This window comes from Phalacrocorax aristotelis, chromosome 6 (assembly GCF_949628215.1).
Source record: "Phalacrocorax aristotelis chromosome 6, bGulAri2.1, whole genome shotgun sequence".
In the NCBI taxonomy this organism is placed as follows: Eukaryota; Metazoa; Chordata; class Aves; order Suliformes; family Phalacrocoracidae; genus Phalacrocorax; species Phalacrocorax aristotelis.
In genome coordinates this window covers 8,946,413-8,966,228 of record NC_134281.1, presented here as the reverse complement: position 1 = coordinate 8,966,228, position 19,816 = coordinate 8,946,413, and the positions used below count along the sequence as shown (strand labels likewise).

Here is a 19,816-nt window from a genome sequence, read left to right as displayed (position 1 = left end):
TCTTTGGCTTTGATGGTTCATACCCCTCAGACAGCAATTTGTGTGTGTTTTATTTGGAACCTCATGACAGGCAGAGTTCAGCCGTCATAAAAAAGGTGCTTTACACTTAAAATGATTAAATTGTTGAACAATTTCTGAGCATGCACTGAAAAATTGTCTAAGCTAATTGTGCACTTATGATTTTCATGAGAATTTGCATGTGCAAATCAGGGATTTTGTTGAACAACCACCATACGAGTTTCTGCAAATGCATGCAAGCAGGTTTGGCAGGTATACTTGGGCTAGAGTCAAGAACTGCTATATGCTAAAACCCGGAGTGTCGGGTGAACCAGGCTCAGGCTTAGTCATTAATATTGGAGGGATGTTATCTTTGTAATGCTGCCTAAACCTTGTGTGGCTTAATTTCATTTTATGCAGGGGTGCTAGTATTTTGTGTTCTCCCTGGTAGGGAGCTAGTCCTTTTATATTGTTTTTTAATTTATTACTCATATGCATATACAGTTTATCACTTTTGATTTCATAAGCTTTTCCTCCCCCAGAGTGATCTGTAATTCAGTCAGCTTCTATGAAAAAATGAAGGGTTTTCTTTCAGACTAGTCATGAGACTTTACAGCAGACCTGGAGGTAGAGTGAAGTTAAATGAGCCCAGCACAGTGCTCCAACACCACTGTACATGATAACCACAGTCGCAATTAGGGATGACCATGCAGCTGGTGAAAGAAATGTATCTAATATTAGTATACTACTGCTGCTTTCCAGGAGTAATTTGTTCATAATTAGTTGAGGAACAGGGACAGCATCCATCTCAGTGCTCTGCCCAACTTTGTATAGAGAGGATAACTGCATGCCAAATTGTTTAATATGCAGAAAGGAGTGAAGGAAGTTTATCTGCAAATCTAAATGTTGCTCAGGTTTTGCACACACCCGAAATTGCCTGTGCTGCACACAGCCTCTTGGTGAGGCCAAGCCAGGTGCCCAGGGAGGGAGTGAGGGGTGGATTGATGAGCTGGGGAGAAGCCTGGCCACACCTGCAGTGAGTTTGGGATTTGTGAGCATGAAATTAAATCACCAAACCCTGAATCCCTCAGTCAGTGCCTGTGAGCTCAGGTCAACTGGACTGAAAGTTTAAGAGACTGTCATTAATCACATCTGCAGCATCTCATTCAGCCATTGCTTTTAAGAGAGGAAGAGGGAGCAAGCAGCAAATTTGACCAAGTGGCTAGTGCAAGCTGAACAGGTGATGTGCTCATGTAAGTCAGACCTGCATGACCCTTCTTGTTGCCTTTCTCTGCAGCACAACTTCTGGGTAGAGATATATGGGGTGGGACTGAAGATATGCACAAGGCAAACCAAAGTGACCAGTGAGTAAGGGGATCAAGAGATTTTTAGGATAATTAAATTGTGCTGTGCAGTCTGGGTGGGCTTTTTATGTAGCTAGCGGAAAGAGATAGGCTGCTCCTTAAGGTAATTTAAGGGGTGAAAATATTTTGGTTGTGAGATGATGCTTCACAGACTGGAAGAAATGAGTATGCTATTGCAAAGTAGCTGAATAGGTAGGGGGCTACAGCAAACTGGGAGCCCTGCCTAACAGGGAGGTGAGGCAATCCTTCCTGCTTTGCTCTGTTGGTTAGAGCTTGGGAAAGCATCCCACTTTGAGCTTCATCCTCAAAGGAAACGATGATTGAGGAAACAGAGACCAGAAAGGAACAGCAAAAATGAGCTGAGGATAGAGGTTGTGGGGAGAAAAGTTGTGGGACTAAGGCTGTTTACTCTCAAGAAGAGGTAACTGCAAGGAGATGAGGTCATGTCGTTTGAATTCTCCTGGGCTGCTGCAGAAAGGAAGGGAATGGGAAGTTCTCTGTCTGTGGTGGCTGGGATAAGAAGAAACTATATTAAGGGATATATAATTTTAAGATGAGGATGGAGAAGCACTAGGGTACATTTGCCCTGGGAAGTTGTGGAGTTGCAGTCACTGGGGGTCAGAAGTTAGACAAACATCTGCCAGAGAAGCTAGATCTGACCCCACCTTAGGCAGGGTGATGGTCTGCCTGGCCTCTGCTCTGGGGATCCTTCCAACCCTCTTTGCGATGATGGCATTGAAAGCACATTCTGAACAAAAATGAGTCAATATGTTGCCTTTCCCCTGCAAGGAAGGAGATGCAGGGTGTGCCCAGGAAGAAGCGATATGGAAAAAAGTAGCCGTGGCAAGGACCAAGATGTGACTGAGACATAAAACTAATATAATAATTATTTCCTTCATTCTCTTTGAATATTAGACTTTTTTTTCACTCTGGCAAAATAGCGAGCATTATTCTGTGCTGTTGCCTAAGCCATTAATGCACTATGCTTTGAGTTGTATTTTGCAGGCATTTTCTTCCCCCTCTCAGGAGAGATTTTGTTAAAAAGTGCCGTTATAGGCAGTGGAGCCAGGTGCCTCGGGTACTTTGTGAACAAGTTCCTCAGGTTGTGGAACAAACAGTGACTTTGATGCAAGACACCATTGCTTCCCTACTCAACAGTAGGCAGGCCTGCAGTACAACTGATTTTGATAATAATAAAGAAAAGCACACTGTATGCACTGGGGAAATAAGAAGAAAAGGATTTGTGAGTGGTTTGGAGCGGGATCCTCAAGGCTGGCGTCCTTGTCTGAGGGAGGTGTCAGTACCAGGAGTGCTGCAGCAAAGTGCAATAAAAAAGTTAGCAAGGGTATACTGTCCAAAAACCTGTGCATGTAACAGCAGAAGTGTCTCAGGTTTGGGAATTTCAGTCCCCCCCAGCCCTGCTGAGCAAGGTGCAGCGAGCTGAGGTCTGGCAGCAGTGGCTGGTGGAGTTGCTCCCTGGAACATAGATCCTGCTGTAGGTGGAGTGGATGTGCCCTCAAACAGTCCTGCTTGCCCAGCTACAGGGGTTCCTGTGGGCTGTGGTCATCTGCTGAAAACCACAGCTGAACAAAGCCTGGAAGGCTTTGCCTGTTTGGAAGCATTTTTTTTTTTTTTTTAATCTGTTGAGATGCTTAGCAGCAAGCCTGGGCAGTGAAGTATCAGTGTAGCCCCTAATTTCAGGTCTCTGATCAAAGCTTCCTGATGAGTAAAGCCTTTTTATCAACATCAGTGATGGGAAGAAAACAGGCTTTGTTCCCTGCCTGCTGCGGTGGTTATTTGTATTGCTCTGTGCACTCTGGGTTACAAGAAGCCGGGGCTGACCCTGGCTGGCAATGCTGCTGCTGTGTTGGCAAGAGGCTGTCCCACACCTGGAGGTCTTCCAATCTTAGTGAAAATAGTCAAAGCAAGGAAGTGCAGGATCTCAGTTGGCTCATTAATGTCTGTGCTTGTTGCTTCTAAGTGGAAATATGTTGGGTGGCTTTTGCATATTAACAGGCTTTTGATATTGGACAGGATTGTGGAGAATTCAGAAGCTGCTTGAAAGTCATGGGGGTTTTTTCCGTCTGGGATATGCTATGGGGAAACAGCTCTGCCCTCTAGTGACGTTTGCTAAATCTGTTAAAACCTAACACATCCGTGTGTCTGGGAACATGCCTCACGCAGAGCACACATCCCTTGGAGCTCACTGACTCTGCCAGTCTGGGGCTGCTCTGGGCATCGTGCCGGGGTGCTGGGAATGGCTGAAACCTGGCAGCTTCCAGGTGGGAGGGTTTTAGGCCCATGCCAGGCAGGGAAGCGTGGCGCATGTCGGCATACCCTCTGCACAGCATCTGCAAGTTCATTTCTGTGTTTTCACTCAGGCAACCCTGTCGAGACGGATATTTGCTTTCCCATAATGTTTATTATGCCTTTGAGAGACATGTAGAAGAGCTAAATGATGAACAACCATTTCAGCAGCTTTGCTCTTTCAGCCACATAAATAATGAAATCATCAGGGTGAGAAAACACATGCCCAGGCACAAACACATGCAGAGCCTTGTGGAGGAAAGGGAGTAAGTATGGAACCTTGAGATCCAAATGCAGAGCCTGTGCCAGTAAAATGGGGACTGCTTTTTGGAGTGAGAAAGTGTCAGAGGGTGGGTGTGGAGTTAATTGCCTCAAGAGGAGACAAAAAGCAATTAGGAAGGCAGGCGAGTGCTAGCTGAGGTTTGAAGTGATAGGTTGCTACCTGCTTGGCTTTTGGAGAGGGACATTAGTTCGAAGGGAATGTTTATTTTATTGTCTGTAAGTCCTGTCTTTAAGCATCAGCTGAAGTAATTTGGTTGTGACTCAGCTTGCGTGGTGGCTGGCTCCCTGCAGCCCAACAAGGTGTACAAATATATTTTGAACCCGCTGGCCAGCTTCAACTCGATGGGACAGGGTGGTGTGGTTTCAAAGAGTCTGCATTTCTGGAAGTTTTGTAAACATAAGTAAAATGAAACCCCACAATTCCCACACTGTCCCTGCTGAGAGTACTTGCAGAGGTAGTGTACATGCAATTTTTTATAAACACCAGAGAATCCACAGTGGAGAGGACTGGAAAGGCAGCTCCACGGGGTTTCTTTAGCCCCAGTGCACACATAAAAAGTCACTACATCCTGAGAAGCAAGGGTTGTGTGGCGAGGCATTGCATCACGGAGCATGCAGTGTCCAGGGCTAATGCAAGAGGAAGGGAAGAGCTGGTTTCTTCTGCTTTGTTGGCAATTAAAACAGGCAAGCGCAGCGGGGCGAGGTCTGGTGTGTGCTGGCAAAGTGTGTCAGCGGAGCCCTGCAGACCCAAGTTTAATCGGCTGAAATGCAGAGCTGCCAGTGCTAGCCAGGGGCTGGGGAGACTGTTGGGATTTAATGCTTCATGCTTTTCTTTGCTGTGATGTATTTTCCCCAATTTCTTAGCACCGCCAGCTTCTGTCTTCAAAAAAGTGCCTGCCTTCTCTTTTGATCAATAAATTGCATGTGGCTTGACAGCAACAGCCTGTCAGAGGCCATGTCTCCTCTTTGGCCATGGAAGCATGCATGAAGGAGCCAAATCTGCTGAACGTGAGAGGTGGCAGGCTGATTGCCAGTACTGCTGAGTCCTTGTGGTGGTGGTGGAGCTGCAAGGCAGCTGTGCTGTGTTGGACACCTTTACACCTCATCCCCTGCCAGGCCAGCTGTAGACCTCAGGGGTTTGCAAGGGCTCTTTCCCTGCTGATGCTCTTGGGTGATTTTCCCTTGAGAAATGATGTGCAGCAGGAGGTTTGAGCCCAGGCAGCATCAGGAGCCCCTGAGTGGGATGCTGGGCAGGGCAGCATGCAGGGTGAGCTGCTGGTACCTGCAGAGCTGCCCAAAAACCAGGCGTCTGCAAACCTGGGCTGCATTGGGAAGGTGAGCAAGTGGTTCACCTGGGCAACCTTAGCAAGGTTTTGCTGGCTGGAGAATAGCGTTGGTGTGGTAACTCTGTTAGGTTCTTTTCTGGAAAAATAACACATAAAAGTATTCTGGCTTGCAATTAGTCCTTCAAACACAAGTGCTCCTGGACAGCCAGTGTAGCACATTGGCAGATCTTTGATTTATGAAATGCTGGGACTTCAATGTTCTGATCCTTCTTAGCTTGATTTGCTGTGATAAGAGCTAGGGCTTTTTCATAAAGTTTGATCATCTGCTTATAGCTTTGTCTAAAATGTTTCACAAGTCAGCTCCCAAGATGATATTATCTTTTGTGGAGCTGGAAATTTGTTTGGGGAGGGCTGGACAACTCAGTTTGGAGGCATTTTACCACTCTGGGTATTGATGGGGGGGGATATGGAAATTCATGCAGAGTTTAAAGATACTGAATTTCTGAGTTTGACTGGGGCTTGCAGACCTTATGTTGGCATCAAAACCGTAACTACTTGACTATTGCATAAATAGCCCACCAATCTGCATGCACTGACTGATTTCCCCACTCCCCTTGAAACTCAGGCCATCCATGACAACTCTTGATCTTTATTTTTCTCATCGATCTCTGAAGCAAATGAAGCCTACAAGATCATGCTGTCTGAGCTCCTTCCATTTCTCCATAGATTTTTGAAATTCATTAGCCTGTCATAACCAAATTTGTCTGGGGGTAAATACTGCTTTGCTGTGTGTTTTGTGACCCTAGGTGGCTGGGCTAAGCAGAGACATCTTAGTGCCTGCAGAGGTTCACACCAAAGATGACAAATGGAAGCGGGAAAGAAGGGAAAGAAACATTAGTAATTCCTGAGTTCAGGAGAAGTTCAGCCAGACCTTCCCCTGGTAACTGTCAGTTCCCTTCTCATCCCCCTTGATATATCTAGTTGGTGTAATGATGAAAGCTCAAATGTAAATGCAAATACAAGGTAATTTTGCAGAGCATCATTCCTATGAGTACTACAATCATTATAGGGTGAAATAATATCATTAGAGAGATAATAGCAAAGAGAGGAAAATGGGGAGGCATGAGCAAAAGAGAAAATAAGTTTTCTGCCAGCTTTTGGAAAGAAACAGAGAGCTAATGAGTTGGAGCTCATCTAGATGGCAGCAGCAGGCATTGCTTTTCCTACCAAAAGAGGTGATGAGTGTCTGGAGAGTGAAAGAGAATTAAAAAGTTGCCTGATTAGTGGATGGGAGTAGAATGAACTGCAAAGAAGAACTAGGAGGAGACTGAAAGAAAAGGGGTATCATGGATTTACGTGTACTTCAGTTTATTCAGAATGAGTGCCTGATACCGGGCAGATAAAGCAGCCTGTTTTTATAATCTGTCTAATCCTTGTCTGTCTTTACTTTAAAATAATCACATTTGGGTTGCACAGTTTTGATCCTGTTGCTACTACAGAGTGACCAGGGAAGGAGAACAAAGGTGCTGGCAGAGGGTTTGCCCCAGCCTGGAGACTAGTACCAGGACATACCATGCTTTGGGGCATCAGCCTGCCCACCCCGAGCCCATTACCCCCGATCTGATGGGAGTAAATTTTGGCAGCTTACAGACTAAGAAATAGCTTTGGTGTGAGCGCAGGGTGGTGCCGCAGCGCATGCATAGGCAAAGCCCTCTGCTCAGCTGCAGTACCCTGGACAGTCAGGGTGGACCATGGATATGGGAAGGGGCAAATAGCCCCCAGAATCTCAGGAACAAGAGGCACGTGTGTTTTATGGGCTTGTTTATCCTGTGCCCTCTCCCGTGAGGTCAAACCAAGAGCACTGAGTACCTCAGGGTGGCTGCAGCCTTTTGCCCCAGCGATGGTGCCAAGCAAGGGGTGTTTTGCATTTGATGTAGGCAGGTCCTTTGCCTTTTTTTTTCCTACTTTGGTGGTTAATAGAGCCAGCAGCTGTATGACTAAGGGTGCAGGTCCCTGCGTTTTCATGGGGCACTTGTTAAGGAGCCTGTTGGAGGCTGAGCACACATGGTGCATGCGGAGGTGCTCGCTTGGCTTGCTCTGCCCTCTTACCACTGTGCCAGCCAGAGGTGTCGATGAAGATAGACACAGGTGGGCTGCTTAGTGTGACTGAAAATAATTAGGAGAGCATTAGTTTTAGGTTGAAATAAATGGGTTGTCCAGCTGTAGCTGCTGTAGAGAGGAAGTTGAATGTTAATTAGATGCCACCAGTAATTATGGTGATTATGTATTTTTTGAGTGGCTGTTGGGAATAGCTCAATTCACATCCAGAGGGTAACGTGAGTGACATTTCTAATTGCTTTAAGGAAGAGGGAAGGTATTTTTTCTTCCTTTTTAAAACAAGGGCCATTACAGTAAAATGAAGCTACAGTAGGATGCAAAGACTGTAAGTTGTTTGATGTAATGCTCAGGAAAAATTAGTGTTGGATCAACTAAGAGAAAATTCTTTGTGTCTAGTGCAAGAAATACATCCTGCTTTTCTACATCCTGACTTTCCAGGAAGCGTCTTGAACTCAGACCACAGCCTTGATCAACAAGGCAGGGACTTGGGGCACTAATCTTTAGTATTTAGGGTGTGAGAGAACTGAGCGTGTAAGACTGCATGGATTTAACAATTGACATAAATAGACCATGGCAGAGATGAGACCCACACCTGTTCTTCCATCTTCTGGTGCTTTCTCAACTGTGAGACAAGCAGTCCTCTTGAAAGTACTCTGAATTTATTTTGCTAGCTTTCAGGCCTGTCTGATGCTGCTTCTCCCCATTCTTCCTTCTTCCTCCCTGCTGTATTACACAGATAAACATTACACAGATAAATGCCAGTAAAATTCATAACAGAGATTTTGTAAGAGACTGTTACCTGATATTATTTGCAGACAGCCAGTTTTAATATTTAGACAAGAAACCTCATTTTACAGGCTAGTCCATGCACCCGGCTACCCTGAAACAGTTGCTCCATGCATATTTAATGTAGGCATTGCGATAAAACAAGTGCTTACATGTGAATCTATTCAGGAATAGCTGTTGTGCTCTAAATTCAATTTTTCTTTCAGTTTTTTTCTTTCAGTTGTAGATTAAGCCTCTCACTTATACCCACTAGTTAAGAAGTGAACTCATTAGCATGCCACCCACTATGTCTGATAACCTAACCAACACCTGCGATCTCAGTCAGTCTCAGCTCAAATTCACTCTTAGCATTATTTGTCAAGATTATTCATAGAATACATTTGCATAAGTTCCCAACAAGCACGTACTGGACACCCAGACTTTTATGGAATACTTGACTGGAAATGACTGGTGTGCAAGAGTGTTGTCTTCCATGCAAACCCTCTAGGTGCTCCTGGGGGTTCCTCACTTCAGGAAATAACAACACGCTTGAATCTTATATGCACAAAAATGCGCAAAAGCCTGAGGAAACCCTTTGATGGTTGGACAAGGACAGTCTCCTGCGATCCACAGGGAAGGTCCACCTAAAGCACTTGGGTGGCTGCCTAGTGTGAAATTTAAAAAAATGCACCATTCCCCTTCGTTCACAGGGGAAATACAGTACCTCACCACCTGACCTTCCTGAAACTGATGTTTGGAAGACCCTTGCTGATGATGATTCAGGTAAGATATTATCTGGTTTTTTGCGTCGGCTGCATTACTTGCTGTTAGGGGCATGGCTGGTTGTTTTCTGGACACTGGGACCATACAAGATATCCTCATGACATTCAGTGGTCAGCGTGTCTCAGAGCTAAACAGATACCCACACACTGGCATAGATACCTTCTTGGTCTAGTACTGCCCTGTCTGCCTGGGCATCAATTGGAAAGGTATAGTCTTTCACCACATGGCCAACCCCTTACCTTCCTCCAGCTTCTTTTTCCATGTGGAGGCTCTTCAGTGGTCCCTAGTCTTGTTATGTAGGGCCACGTACTCCTTCGGGTATGACTAGAAGTGCATCCATCACAGGACCGAAGTGCAAGTGACCTGCATCATGAGCTGGGCATGTGCAGGCAACTCTGCTCTCCTGCACCCAGGCACATGGGTATGTCTGTCACACAGCATGCACTGGTCAGAAGCAGCTGTGTTTGGCTTGCATAATGGATGTAGTCGCATGGCGGTGGAAGGATTACAAATCTGAGGGAGCTGGAGCAGCAGGGAGTTGATTGCTGGAGCAGTGGGCAGCTCCACATCTGGGAACAAGTATTGGGTTAACATCTGGCTGAGAACTTTTGGTGGGTTGGGTGCATCCAGGGGCACAAGATTTGTGATAGGAAAGGCTCCCTTCTGCAAGCACAACAGCCTTTGTATTCCTTAATTACTTCTATGCAGGAAAGTTGATGGTCTCTTTGACTGAACTTTGTTAAATGAAAAGTAGTTGGCAAGATGAATGCTTTGCTTTTGCATCTAAAATCCTACTGCTAATTAGATGTTATCGAAGCAGGAATGTGCTTTTTTTTCCCCCCTTTTTCCCTGGCTAAGTAGTCAGTTCAAATATGTTTTCACCCTTTTATCTACAGTACTTTAGTTTGGGGAATAGTGAAACCCTGCACACGTTTTCTTGCATGCTCAGACCAATGTGCAAAATCGGAAGTTGTGCTGGCCTTAATTTACCCAGTGCTTACGTGGCCTGTGCTCTCCTCTTCCAGATTCCTCCTGAAGGATCTACTGCTGGTTGATGGGAAGCTGCTGAAATGCATTGTGCCACAGCAGGAGCACAGAGTAGCTTGGGACTCTTGTTCCTCTTTGGAGGTGAAGAATTGCCAAATCTGAATGGACACACCACAAGCAGTAGAGTCTGGGGAACATGGAGAAAGATGAGGACCCCCCAGTAGTGTATGAGACTTTGAAGAATCGATCCCAGAGGATGTGCAGCTAGATATTAATGTCTGTGTTTTGTAAGAGTGATAGCTTTGCCATGCTCTCCTTGAGGACCTGGCTGAGCATCCAAAGAGGAGGTATATGCTGTCACCTCCAGTGGAGGTAGGATGGCCCATGCCACCCTATCTGTTCTGGTGCTCTGAGCTTCTCTGCATGCTATGCCATCACCAACACTTGTTCCCGTAGGAGGTTTTGCTGCCCCTGTGCCTGGTAGCTTCAGTTCTCCTTGTTTGCCCTTTGCTCTTCTCCTCTCATGTACTTGGACACGGGGACAGTTCTCAGTCATGCTAATGGGTTTGCTTCAGCCCCTATACGTTGGTGCTTCCCTCCTTAATCCTTTTGATGTCTGGCACAGGTGCGGAGGCTGTGGGCTCTGCTCTCTGGCCAGGGGCTGGCAGTTCAGTGAAGAGCCATTGCCAGGGTAACTTTGGCCTGTAACACAGTTCTCTGGGCCCCTGCAGCTTTATGGGTGAGGAGGCCCATCAGCCTGGAGGTTCATTTGCACAAGCACCATGGGTGAGAAAAAGACCGCTACATCAGGCTGCATTTATTTTGAACCTGAGGGCCTGCTGCATGTCAGTCAAGGCAGTTCTGCAGGCCCTGGCTCCAGGAGTGTTGTCTTGTAGTCTTGCTATCTGCAAGCTGTGAGGACCACCTCCTGGGAGGCAGTTGGCTCTCAGTCCCTGAGGGCACTGGGGCTCTCCAGGCTGGGCTTGCTGGGAGCTCTCCTGGCTGTCTGAAAGCACCGTGGTATCGTTTGGCAGCCCAGGCAATGGCATAAATTTTCTATCCTCTTATCTCAAACAGTAAAGCGAATACAATAATGGAGGGAGGAAGGAGTAAGGCAGCTCAGGGAAGAGCTCTGTTCTCGCAGAGGGTTGCCCTGAGCACACAGGCTCTCGCAGTGCATGCAGAGGGGTTTTTAAACCCTGGGATCCCTCTTGAATGCTGGTAAGGGTACCTCAGCCTTGTGTGGGAAGCAATGGTTTCTGTGTGGCTGCAAAGCGTTGTGCTGGGGCTGGTCCCTCCTTGCTGCAGGGTGGGGGAGAGACTGAGCAGGTGTTTTTGCACAGAATTTTAAACTGCTTCTCTGCTGTTCTCACTCCTGGGTCGACGGACACTGCAGACCCTGAGTGAAGGTTGCAGTACCATAGCTTGTTGCAGTATCACCTGCCTGTGGGTGTAGTAGGCAGGGTGGTGACTCTTCCAGGAGGAAAAACACCACAGCTGAAGCAGTGGCCTGTGGTTCCCCCATGGACACCGGGCCCTCGCTCTGGGACACCACTTTGGGAAAAGTGTTGTTTCCCATCTGTTCCTTGCCGGCTCTCAGCAGTTTCTGTGCGCGCCCACCAGAGAGCAACACCGGTACAGGGTTGTTGTCTCCAGAGAGACAGAGAGAGGAATGGTAGGTTTGCATGGGAGGCCAAATCCATCTTCCCTCACCCCTTCCAGCCCTATCATCTCATTCCAAACCTGACCTGAACAGTACGTTTGGCCCCACTGTGCATGCTGAGTCCTGGGCAAGTGGAGCATCCTGCCACGCAGGGAGGATGTGCTGCCATGTGAAGTCTTGGCAAGAGGCTCTGCCTGGGTCTTCTGCAGCAAATCCCCTGTCACCTCCAGGGAAGGGCCATGCTGGGAGTTATCCCGGAGCATCAGTCCAACGCACAGGGTGCAAGTAGGGGTTCAGACAGAGCTTAAAACTTGGATGGGTAAAAAATCTAGTGCTCCATGCAGTGTCCTCAGTAAGTGCACAGATAAACTGTGCTCATCTTGTAGAATACTTTAGGCTGGAAAAGACCATAACATCGAGTCCCATAGATATCTCAGTGGATATCTTTGGTGCTTGAACATGTAGTTGGGTGTCTTAGTGTGGTTTTGTGTGTGAGATACCATCCTAGCAGTTGGTGTTCAAGGAAGGCAGAAACCTGCACTTTTCATGCATCTGCAGACTTTGCAAGTGTCGGCTGAACTTCAGTGCTGACATGAAGTCCCAGGGCAAGCAGTCACATCTGGGCTTAGAGGTGGGGCTCAGCTATGCAACATCAAATATCTTACCTGGGCTACTTGTGTCAGGAGGGAGGGACAGAGTGGACTGATCTTGTCTGGGGCAGATGCACAGTGCAGAGGGATGTGTTGCCTGCTGAAGGACCCGTCCCTCTCCTGGGCTTGGCTTGAGCCAGAGGAGCAGTGTCCATGTGTTGGTGGTGGGTGCGACAGCCCGTGGCACTGCTGAGCCGAGCCCCAGTGCTTGCAGAAACGGGCTTTGAAAGAAAGCTGAGGGAAGAAACAACTCCTTGCTATTTTTACCCTTGCACCAGCCCCCAGGGATTTCGATTGACAGGATTAGTTATGAAGCCAATATTATGAGTTTAACTATGAGTGAAATAACACAAGTTCTGTGGGAAGCGGAGTAAAAGAGGCAATTATACAGTAGTTTAATAACAGCACTCTGATGGCTGGGTAGCTAAAAACTTACAGTTGACAGTAATTAGATTTTTTTCATTCTTCCGGTTAAATAGCTGTAAAAATTACAATAGAAACTCATCCGTTTCTCTCTTATTCCATGCTGTTTTCATCATCCAGTCCATGCCCATTTGGACTTCAGATCATTATTTTATATGCTTTCAGTGTCTGTTTTTTTGCTTGTCTTCAATACCAGGACTTAATGTTGAAAATGCAGAAAGCACTAAGACTAAAGGGGGTGGCAGTAACACTTCTGGACACCAGAAATCCAAGGGATGCTTAAATGGACGGTGAGGGCTTCCAAATTGACTCACCCTGAATAATAGCTGCACTTCTAAGCATCTATACTGTAGAAGTTATTCCAGATCATTTAAAAGTACAGTAAAAATAAGCTGTTAGAAATTAAGCATTGTTTTGCCTGCCTGTTACTGTAATGTGCCATGTGTAGATAAACAGGAAGGACGGGAGTGCTGTGGTGCATCTGCAGTCTGCATGTCAGTCACTCACTGCCCTCGCCTCCCTCGTGGGGTACGAGTCGACGTAGTGATCTGGTTTTGGGCTTCGCTCCCACCTTGGCCTCTGTGGCTCTGTGCTGGGATGGCAGCGGCGGGGGGGGGGGAAGTGTTTGTCAGCTGGCAAAGAGTTGGAGTTGCGCTAGTTCAGGCAAGGACCTGCATGGTCCCACAGGTCTGCAGGGCATCTTCTCTTCCCAATCTTTGCTCTTGCGCCGCAGCCCCACAGTGCTGCTATGTGCACCGATGTGCTGGCAGGCTGGGGCCAGACGGCATCTGGTCTCCCTGTCCTTTACGTTCCAAGTGATGTTACTTGTCAGCTGCCCTCCTTTCAAGCACTGTCCTTTTCTATGTCTAGACAGCAGTGAGTTTTATGCCATAAAAACTTGAATTACTTTAGCAACTATGTATTTCCAAACTTGCAGGGTAAAACCTGATGAGCCAACAAACGTGTGGCATTTTAGCTGCTTATGATCATAGCTCAAAAGCACTACACAGCACAAAGGAAAGAGCTCTCAGGTTTGCTCTCATCGTTGAAAGCTCAGGATGGGATATTTGCTTGGAGGCTAAAAGTATTCTTCCTCTTGCTCTCCTTTTATAATGTAAAAGAGCCAGGTATGATAAATGATATCCTGGTCCTGATACTGTGAAGACGATTGAGTGTGAGGTTTTGCTCTGCAGCTTTGGTGCCTCGTGGGATCTCTGACACATGCAATAAGTGTGCTCTGCGGCAGCACACCCGACCTCACAGCAGAGCATGTCTCTCATTTTATTTCTTTTCCTCTGCCATGACAGGAACATCACAGTTCAACTTCAAACTGTTTTAGTTTTAAAACACTCTGGAGATGCCCAGAGCCATTAGCAGGACAAAGGCCATCTCCAGGTATGCTGCTACCCCATTTGCTTCTGCTTGTCGACAAAAATATGCTGTGCTCTTGGCAGATGCAAATGCTCCAGATGGTATTGGGAAAAGCGCGAATGAAAGATTTGATTCCAGCCCTTCCTCGCTTTAATAAAAAAAAAAAGGATCTACTAGAGATATGAACAGGATTTAAGGGGCCTGTAAAATGCATCCCTTCCCCTTTCTCCTACCCCTGACTATGAGCTTGTGACCTTCAGCTCACCCGTGTCATTGGAAGGTATGCTGCTGGTCATTGCAGTCTGCCATCCAACACATGTGACTTCCAGCATGCCATTCTGGTGCTCGTAGTCTGTAAAAACTGGATAGAATCTGTTAATCAGGTGTCCAACTGTCTCAGTGGTGGGGTTGGTTGCCAGTTTTGGGCCAGGTGGACAAGGTAGCGAGTAGTTCATGGGGTCTTGGCACCTGGCCATGTACTGGCCACAGCCCTTCAGTGCCTGCTGACCAAATATTCCTTCATGCCCTGGGTTCCCACCACCCTCAGCATAACTGCAGCAGGGGCATCTTGTGCCTCAAAATGCCTGGTGCTGCTGTTGGGCTTTGCCTGCTCCCCAGGTAGGCAAAGTCCTTCTGCAAAGCCATGGTGGAAGAGCAGGGAAGCTGAAAGGAGCCACCCTCTGGGGTTGGTCCAACACATGGGGCACTACCTGGACCTAAATTTGGCTTGGAAGGATGAGGGAGAGGTGATCTGTCATCTTCCCCATTAGCTCCATCTGGAATGGCATGTGTGCTCCCAGTTGTGTGCTGTGGTGATGCTCATACAGTGCCCGAGTCACCACCCTGCATTAGCTTATTCCAGCACATTTCCTTGTTACAAAATTAAATCCATTTTGCAAATTGCTGCTGCACTAGTGATTGAATTGAGGGGTGGCTTTTTTTGTTGTGGTTTTTTTTTTCCTTCCCTTCTTCCCACTGGAGTAAATCAGGAATAAGTCAACAGAATCAAGCCCCTAGTGCTTTCAGCAACATGCTCATTTAAATTGGATGCAAGAGGGTGTCTGTGTTTACATTTGGCCTGCCAAGAATCTCTGTTTCAAAAACTGGCTTACATAATATGTCAAAATTGGTTTACTCATTAGCATTGCAAACTGCGTGAAACAAGCCGCAGATTGATAAACTCGCAGCAATATTTGCATCCAGAGCTGAACGGCACAGGGGGAGGGGAAGTTCATTAGGAAACGCTCCATTTCCACAAGAAAAACAAATGGTTTTCAGTTATATATCTCAGACTTCGTTAATTTTCTGTCTTCCCAAATTTAAATAAAGATTGAGAGGGAAACGTGGAGATCTTTGTTGGCAAACAGGCACCCCATCTTAATACTTCCTGGACTGGTGGGTTCTTTGCAGCAGTATCTCCAGGTTGGCTGACTCCCCTCTTTTTTAGCCAGGGCTGCAGCCCCTCTGCCAGGCTCCCGTCTGCTCACACAGCCACTGCTGCCTTGATTGATATTTTCGCTACAGCACAGGTGCGATGGAGGCTCTGATATTACTAAATGTGAAGCGGGCACAGATGTAGTGGCATGGTGCAAAGGGCCCATGGTGGTGCTGCCTGCCCCTACCTTAGCCTGCCCAGGGTGAGTGTGGGTGCGATGCAGCCTCGGGTGGAGCTGAGGACTGTGATGCTGAAGGAACTCCAGCTCAGGTCCTCCATGGCAGGACAAATAAAACTTCATCTCCACCATGCCATGTGTGATTTTGCAGGCATCTATAAAACCAGATGCACATATGCAAGCATAAACAGGGCTCCCAGTGTAATATGAGCAAATATGCTAAGAGTAAAGCATCAGCAATGAGACGGTCTATGTGCAACTGGTGCTTTTGGGCTCCCACCATGTGGGCTTTAGGTACCCTGTAGCAGGCTGTGGGAAGAGATGCAAAGCATGGTGGGGAGCTGAGAGAAGGGCAGCCCCATCTCATGCTGTCCTTTTGCAGATGCTGCCATCACTACTGCTGTACCCAGGGCAGGGAAGGCTCTCCTCAGGCTGCAGACCTTATCATTACTGGTGTTGCTACATCCCTTTTAGCTACGTTGGCCGTGAACAGGCAGGGGATTAAATCTCTTTAGGCCCTCGAGTGATGTAGCAAAGCTGGTGGAAATCTGCTGGATGTGTACAGCTTTTCAGTAGTATCTAAAGGAGTTTGGGGCTTAAATCTCATGAAGCTTTTCAGTCTGCTTTGAAACTACCAACTTAAAAATCAAAAGCAGAAAGCTGTGATACAGCACAGAGAGAGGCATGGCATAACTGTGCTGGCATTGACAGCAGCTGTTTTTGCTTGGTGGTACCAAGTGTCCCGTCTAGAATTTCAGATGAATTTTTGCAAAGGAATCTAATAAACCTGAAGAAAGCACCAGCCTGCAGTGCTGCAGGGTCCGCCGCAGCCCGACAACTGTTTTGCCTTGTCAGCAAACGCTGACACATCTGCTTTCAGCAGTATTAGACCCGATCCACAGAATTTGTGGCACGTTACTGGTTTGGAAAAAAAGCAGGCTTTGATCTCCTTATGCTGTGGAGTCTGTTTTGCAGCATTGTTTGAAGGAGCTGTATGACAAGATGGGTCATCACCTGCTGCAACACATCATGCTTTAGCTAAAACTGCGTCCTGCAACCCGGCATCTCGCGCAGGTGCCCAAGTGGGCACTTGATTTGGAGGGCTAAGACACAGCAACTCCCAGAGGCACCTCTGCAAAACTGTTTTAGTGGATGTTTTCCAAAGTTTTCAGAAGACTTTAGTGAGTTTAAGTAACAGCAGTTGTGTAGCTGTGGGAAGGGAAAATAAAATTATCTCACTGGAAAATGAAAATGAGAGGTGTTTGCATTTCACTTACTGTCACACCTTGCAGCAAGAAGCTGGTCACCATGAGATACAGCATGTTTCGGTGCCAGCTGGAGAGCTGAATGCAATGAAAAAGGCCACGAGCAATGAGATGTCTCAGCTGGGGAGCTCAGGCAGGCTGAGCATTCTCCTGCCATCCTCTGCCAACGTGTGGGAGCAACCCAGGTGCCCACAGACTGGCAAAGAGCTCTCCCAGGGGTGTGGGAGAGCCAGCATCACCCCTTGTGCTGATGCAGTGGATGGTAAGTTTTGTGTGGTCCTCAGTCACCTTTGCCCATGGCTGGCTTTTTATTCGTGTTCCCTTTTGGGTCTGCGTTATTCCTACAAAACCGCCTCCATGCCTTGTCTGGGCTGGTCTGTCTTTTCCAGAGATGGTAAGGGAGGAGGACTGCGACGCGTGAGCCCTGTCCTCGAGGAGGAACGTGTGTTGGCCAATGCAAACCAGGCAAATGCCAAAACACTACTGCAGCCTGTGTGGTCTGAGCGTGGCTGCAGAGTGCAGTTCCCGCGTGGATAAGGCATCAAAGGGCTGCTCGTGGTGCAGTGGGAGACAAATGCTGCCCAGCTCTGCAGACCAAAGGTGGTGAGTTGTTTAATCTTTGTGGTTGGGACTCGGGCAGTATGCACAATAGCTGGCAAATGCTTTCATGTGTGTTCAAATGCACCGAGCAGCAGAGCAGTGCTTCAGCCTGGAGAACTGTCTCAGCACCACAATGTTTCCTCATTACAGCATCAGCTGGCATCAGGCTGTACCTGTTGGAAATGAGGAGCCGCACCGTCAGCGGTGACATCTGTCAGCGTGGCAGCGCGGCTCCTGCTCGTGGGAAAGGGGCCTGGAGGTTCAGCGCTCATAAAGGGCTGCTGGAATCTCCTCTGTGCCTGGATTGTGCTACAAGTGCAAGCACTGAACAGAGAGACTGAATTATCAGATTAATTCAGTCTCCTTGGTTTTGTCTTCAGGATTTTCCCAGTGAATTCCAACTCTTCTTGCACAGCGTAAATCCCAAGATGCTGGAGAAAAGCAATTGTGCTCCAATTTTGCTGCGTAGAGAGCTGTTGTCACCCAGCAGGTGTTTCTGTATACCAGCATGTAACTTCTGTCTCCAAATAAAAGAAGAAGTTCACCTTGCGTCTCATCTGTTAAGTCACAAGTATTTGAAAATATTTGATGCAGTGTGTAGGAAAGAGGGCAAAACAGTGATAAACCCAGGGCTGATAAATAAATAGTGTAAAGCGTGATTCACAGTCTCAGTTACACCAAACGGCGCTGGGGCGATGGGCTGGTGATGACGGAGGCTCACAGGGTAAGCGCACAGCCGGGCGCCTTGCAGAAAGGGATCTGTGGATCCTCTTAACGCGCTGATGTCCTGAACGCAGAGCGGAGGCACGGGACTAGCCTTAAACCCTTCTCGTGAGGAGGTTTGCTGTGGCAGAGCCTGGGGTTTCTGTCTTTGTACAGCTGCTGGCAGGGAGAGCAAATGTGGCATCTGTCGAAAGAAGTGGTGTGCATTTGCCACCAATGTGTCCTACCTGCAAGCATGTGCCTGCATGTTGGAGGCAATGAGCTTACCTCCTCCTACCTTCTTCCAACATAGACAGGGGCACAGCAAAAGTTTTGTTTGAGTGGGTTAATAACCCAGAAGTTTTCCCTTTTGGCACAAGGGCACCCATGGGATTCCCATAGGTTTTGTCTGATACACAAAAAGGGGCAAAAGCTCAAGTTCCAGGGAGATGCTTTGGAGGTCTGGTCCTGTGTGAGCACAGGGGGAACTCAGTGCACATTAAAGTATGGGGGAACTGAGAGGTCTTTTCCCCTTTCAGGATGGGCTCCTTGCTGTAGCTGCAGGACAGATTCCTGAAATGCTCTGAAAATATAACAGAGTCCAAAAAGCCCCCAAACCCAGCAACAAAGACGCGCTGCCCCGATGACAGTCTGTAAGTGCCAGAGGTTTGGAGGCTTTTTAAGCTTAGTACAACTTTAGCCCAGATCTGTGAACTGTTCCTTTCCTATAGAGCACGCACAAAGAATAAAGTGATGCTGCATTAGCGGTGGGGAGGAAGGGGTTGCATCTCAGCCTGCTGTGGTGGTATCTGCACCACAACAAAGCAATCAGCTTCTCACCGAGGGGAAAGTACTTGCTTTCTCCACTTAGGCTGTGTGTAGTCATTGTCTAATAATATGAGCGTTTTGCCATCCCTCTGCAAATAAGGCTGAGGCTGCTGCCTGATTGGTATATCATCTCACTTTCTCTCGGCATTGATTTTCTTGCTCTCCTTATTTGCTTCATAAAAAGCGAGGCAAGGAGCTAGCGCTCGCTTGCTCCCTCTCCCTCCCTCCCTCCCTCCCTCCTTCCCTCCCTCCCTCCCTCCCTCCCTCCCTCTCTCTCTCTCTCTCCTGTGAGAAGCTTTTGGGAGCCTTTATTTTTAGTATGAGACAAACCTTGCTTTATTTCAGGAGACACAAGTTGGATTATAAATCCTTTTGTAAATGTGTATGGTGATATTTGCTCCGGTAAGTTATATGCTTCTCTATTTCTGTAAATGTACTGTTTGGGGGAGAAGCGGGGCTTTACGAGAATCATGAGCCCACAAAATTGTTTTTAGGTTTGGTTTCTTTCTACTCTCATGCTGAGCCCAACTGTTCCATGGTTTTTCAATACGCTGAAATATTTTTGGTTTGTATTTTGCTTTGCTGAGGGGGGTGCCTGCTTTGAAAACTTGTTTTGCACTTCATTTTACAGCTGAAACATGGAGAGTGAGGATTAAAGGGAAGAGGAATTCTGATTTATTATGTTCATTCTGGCATTTTAAATAAAGGATGCCTCAAAATTAATGCAGCAATATTTGATATAAAAAGAATCAGCAAGATCTATTTAATATTGATCAAGCTGAAGTATGAATATCCGACTGCATGTTGCCTTA

At 47.2% G+C, this 19,816-nt stretch overlaps 1 protein-coding gene across 2 annotated transcripts in view; it reads left to right on the top strand.

Annotated features, from left to right (window-relative positions):
* The window catches only part of SYNPR (synaptoporin), a 112,759-nt gene that overhangs the window by 46,987 nt on the left and 45,956 nt on the right, over positions 1-19,816 (top strand). Inside the window, exon 1 of one of the 2 annotated variants that reach the window (XM_075095781.1) lies at positions 19,167-19,406. The exons of the other annotated variant lie outside the window; for it this stretch is intronic. Within the exon in view, the coding sequence (XP_074951882.1) occupies positions 19,383-19,406 (24 nt within the window). The 5' untranslated portion in view covers positions 19,167-19,382. Of the gene's footprint in view, positions 1-19,166; positions 19,407-19,816 lie in introns of those variants that run through there. 2 annotated transcript variants of the gene reach the window in all.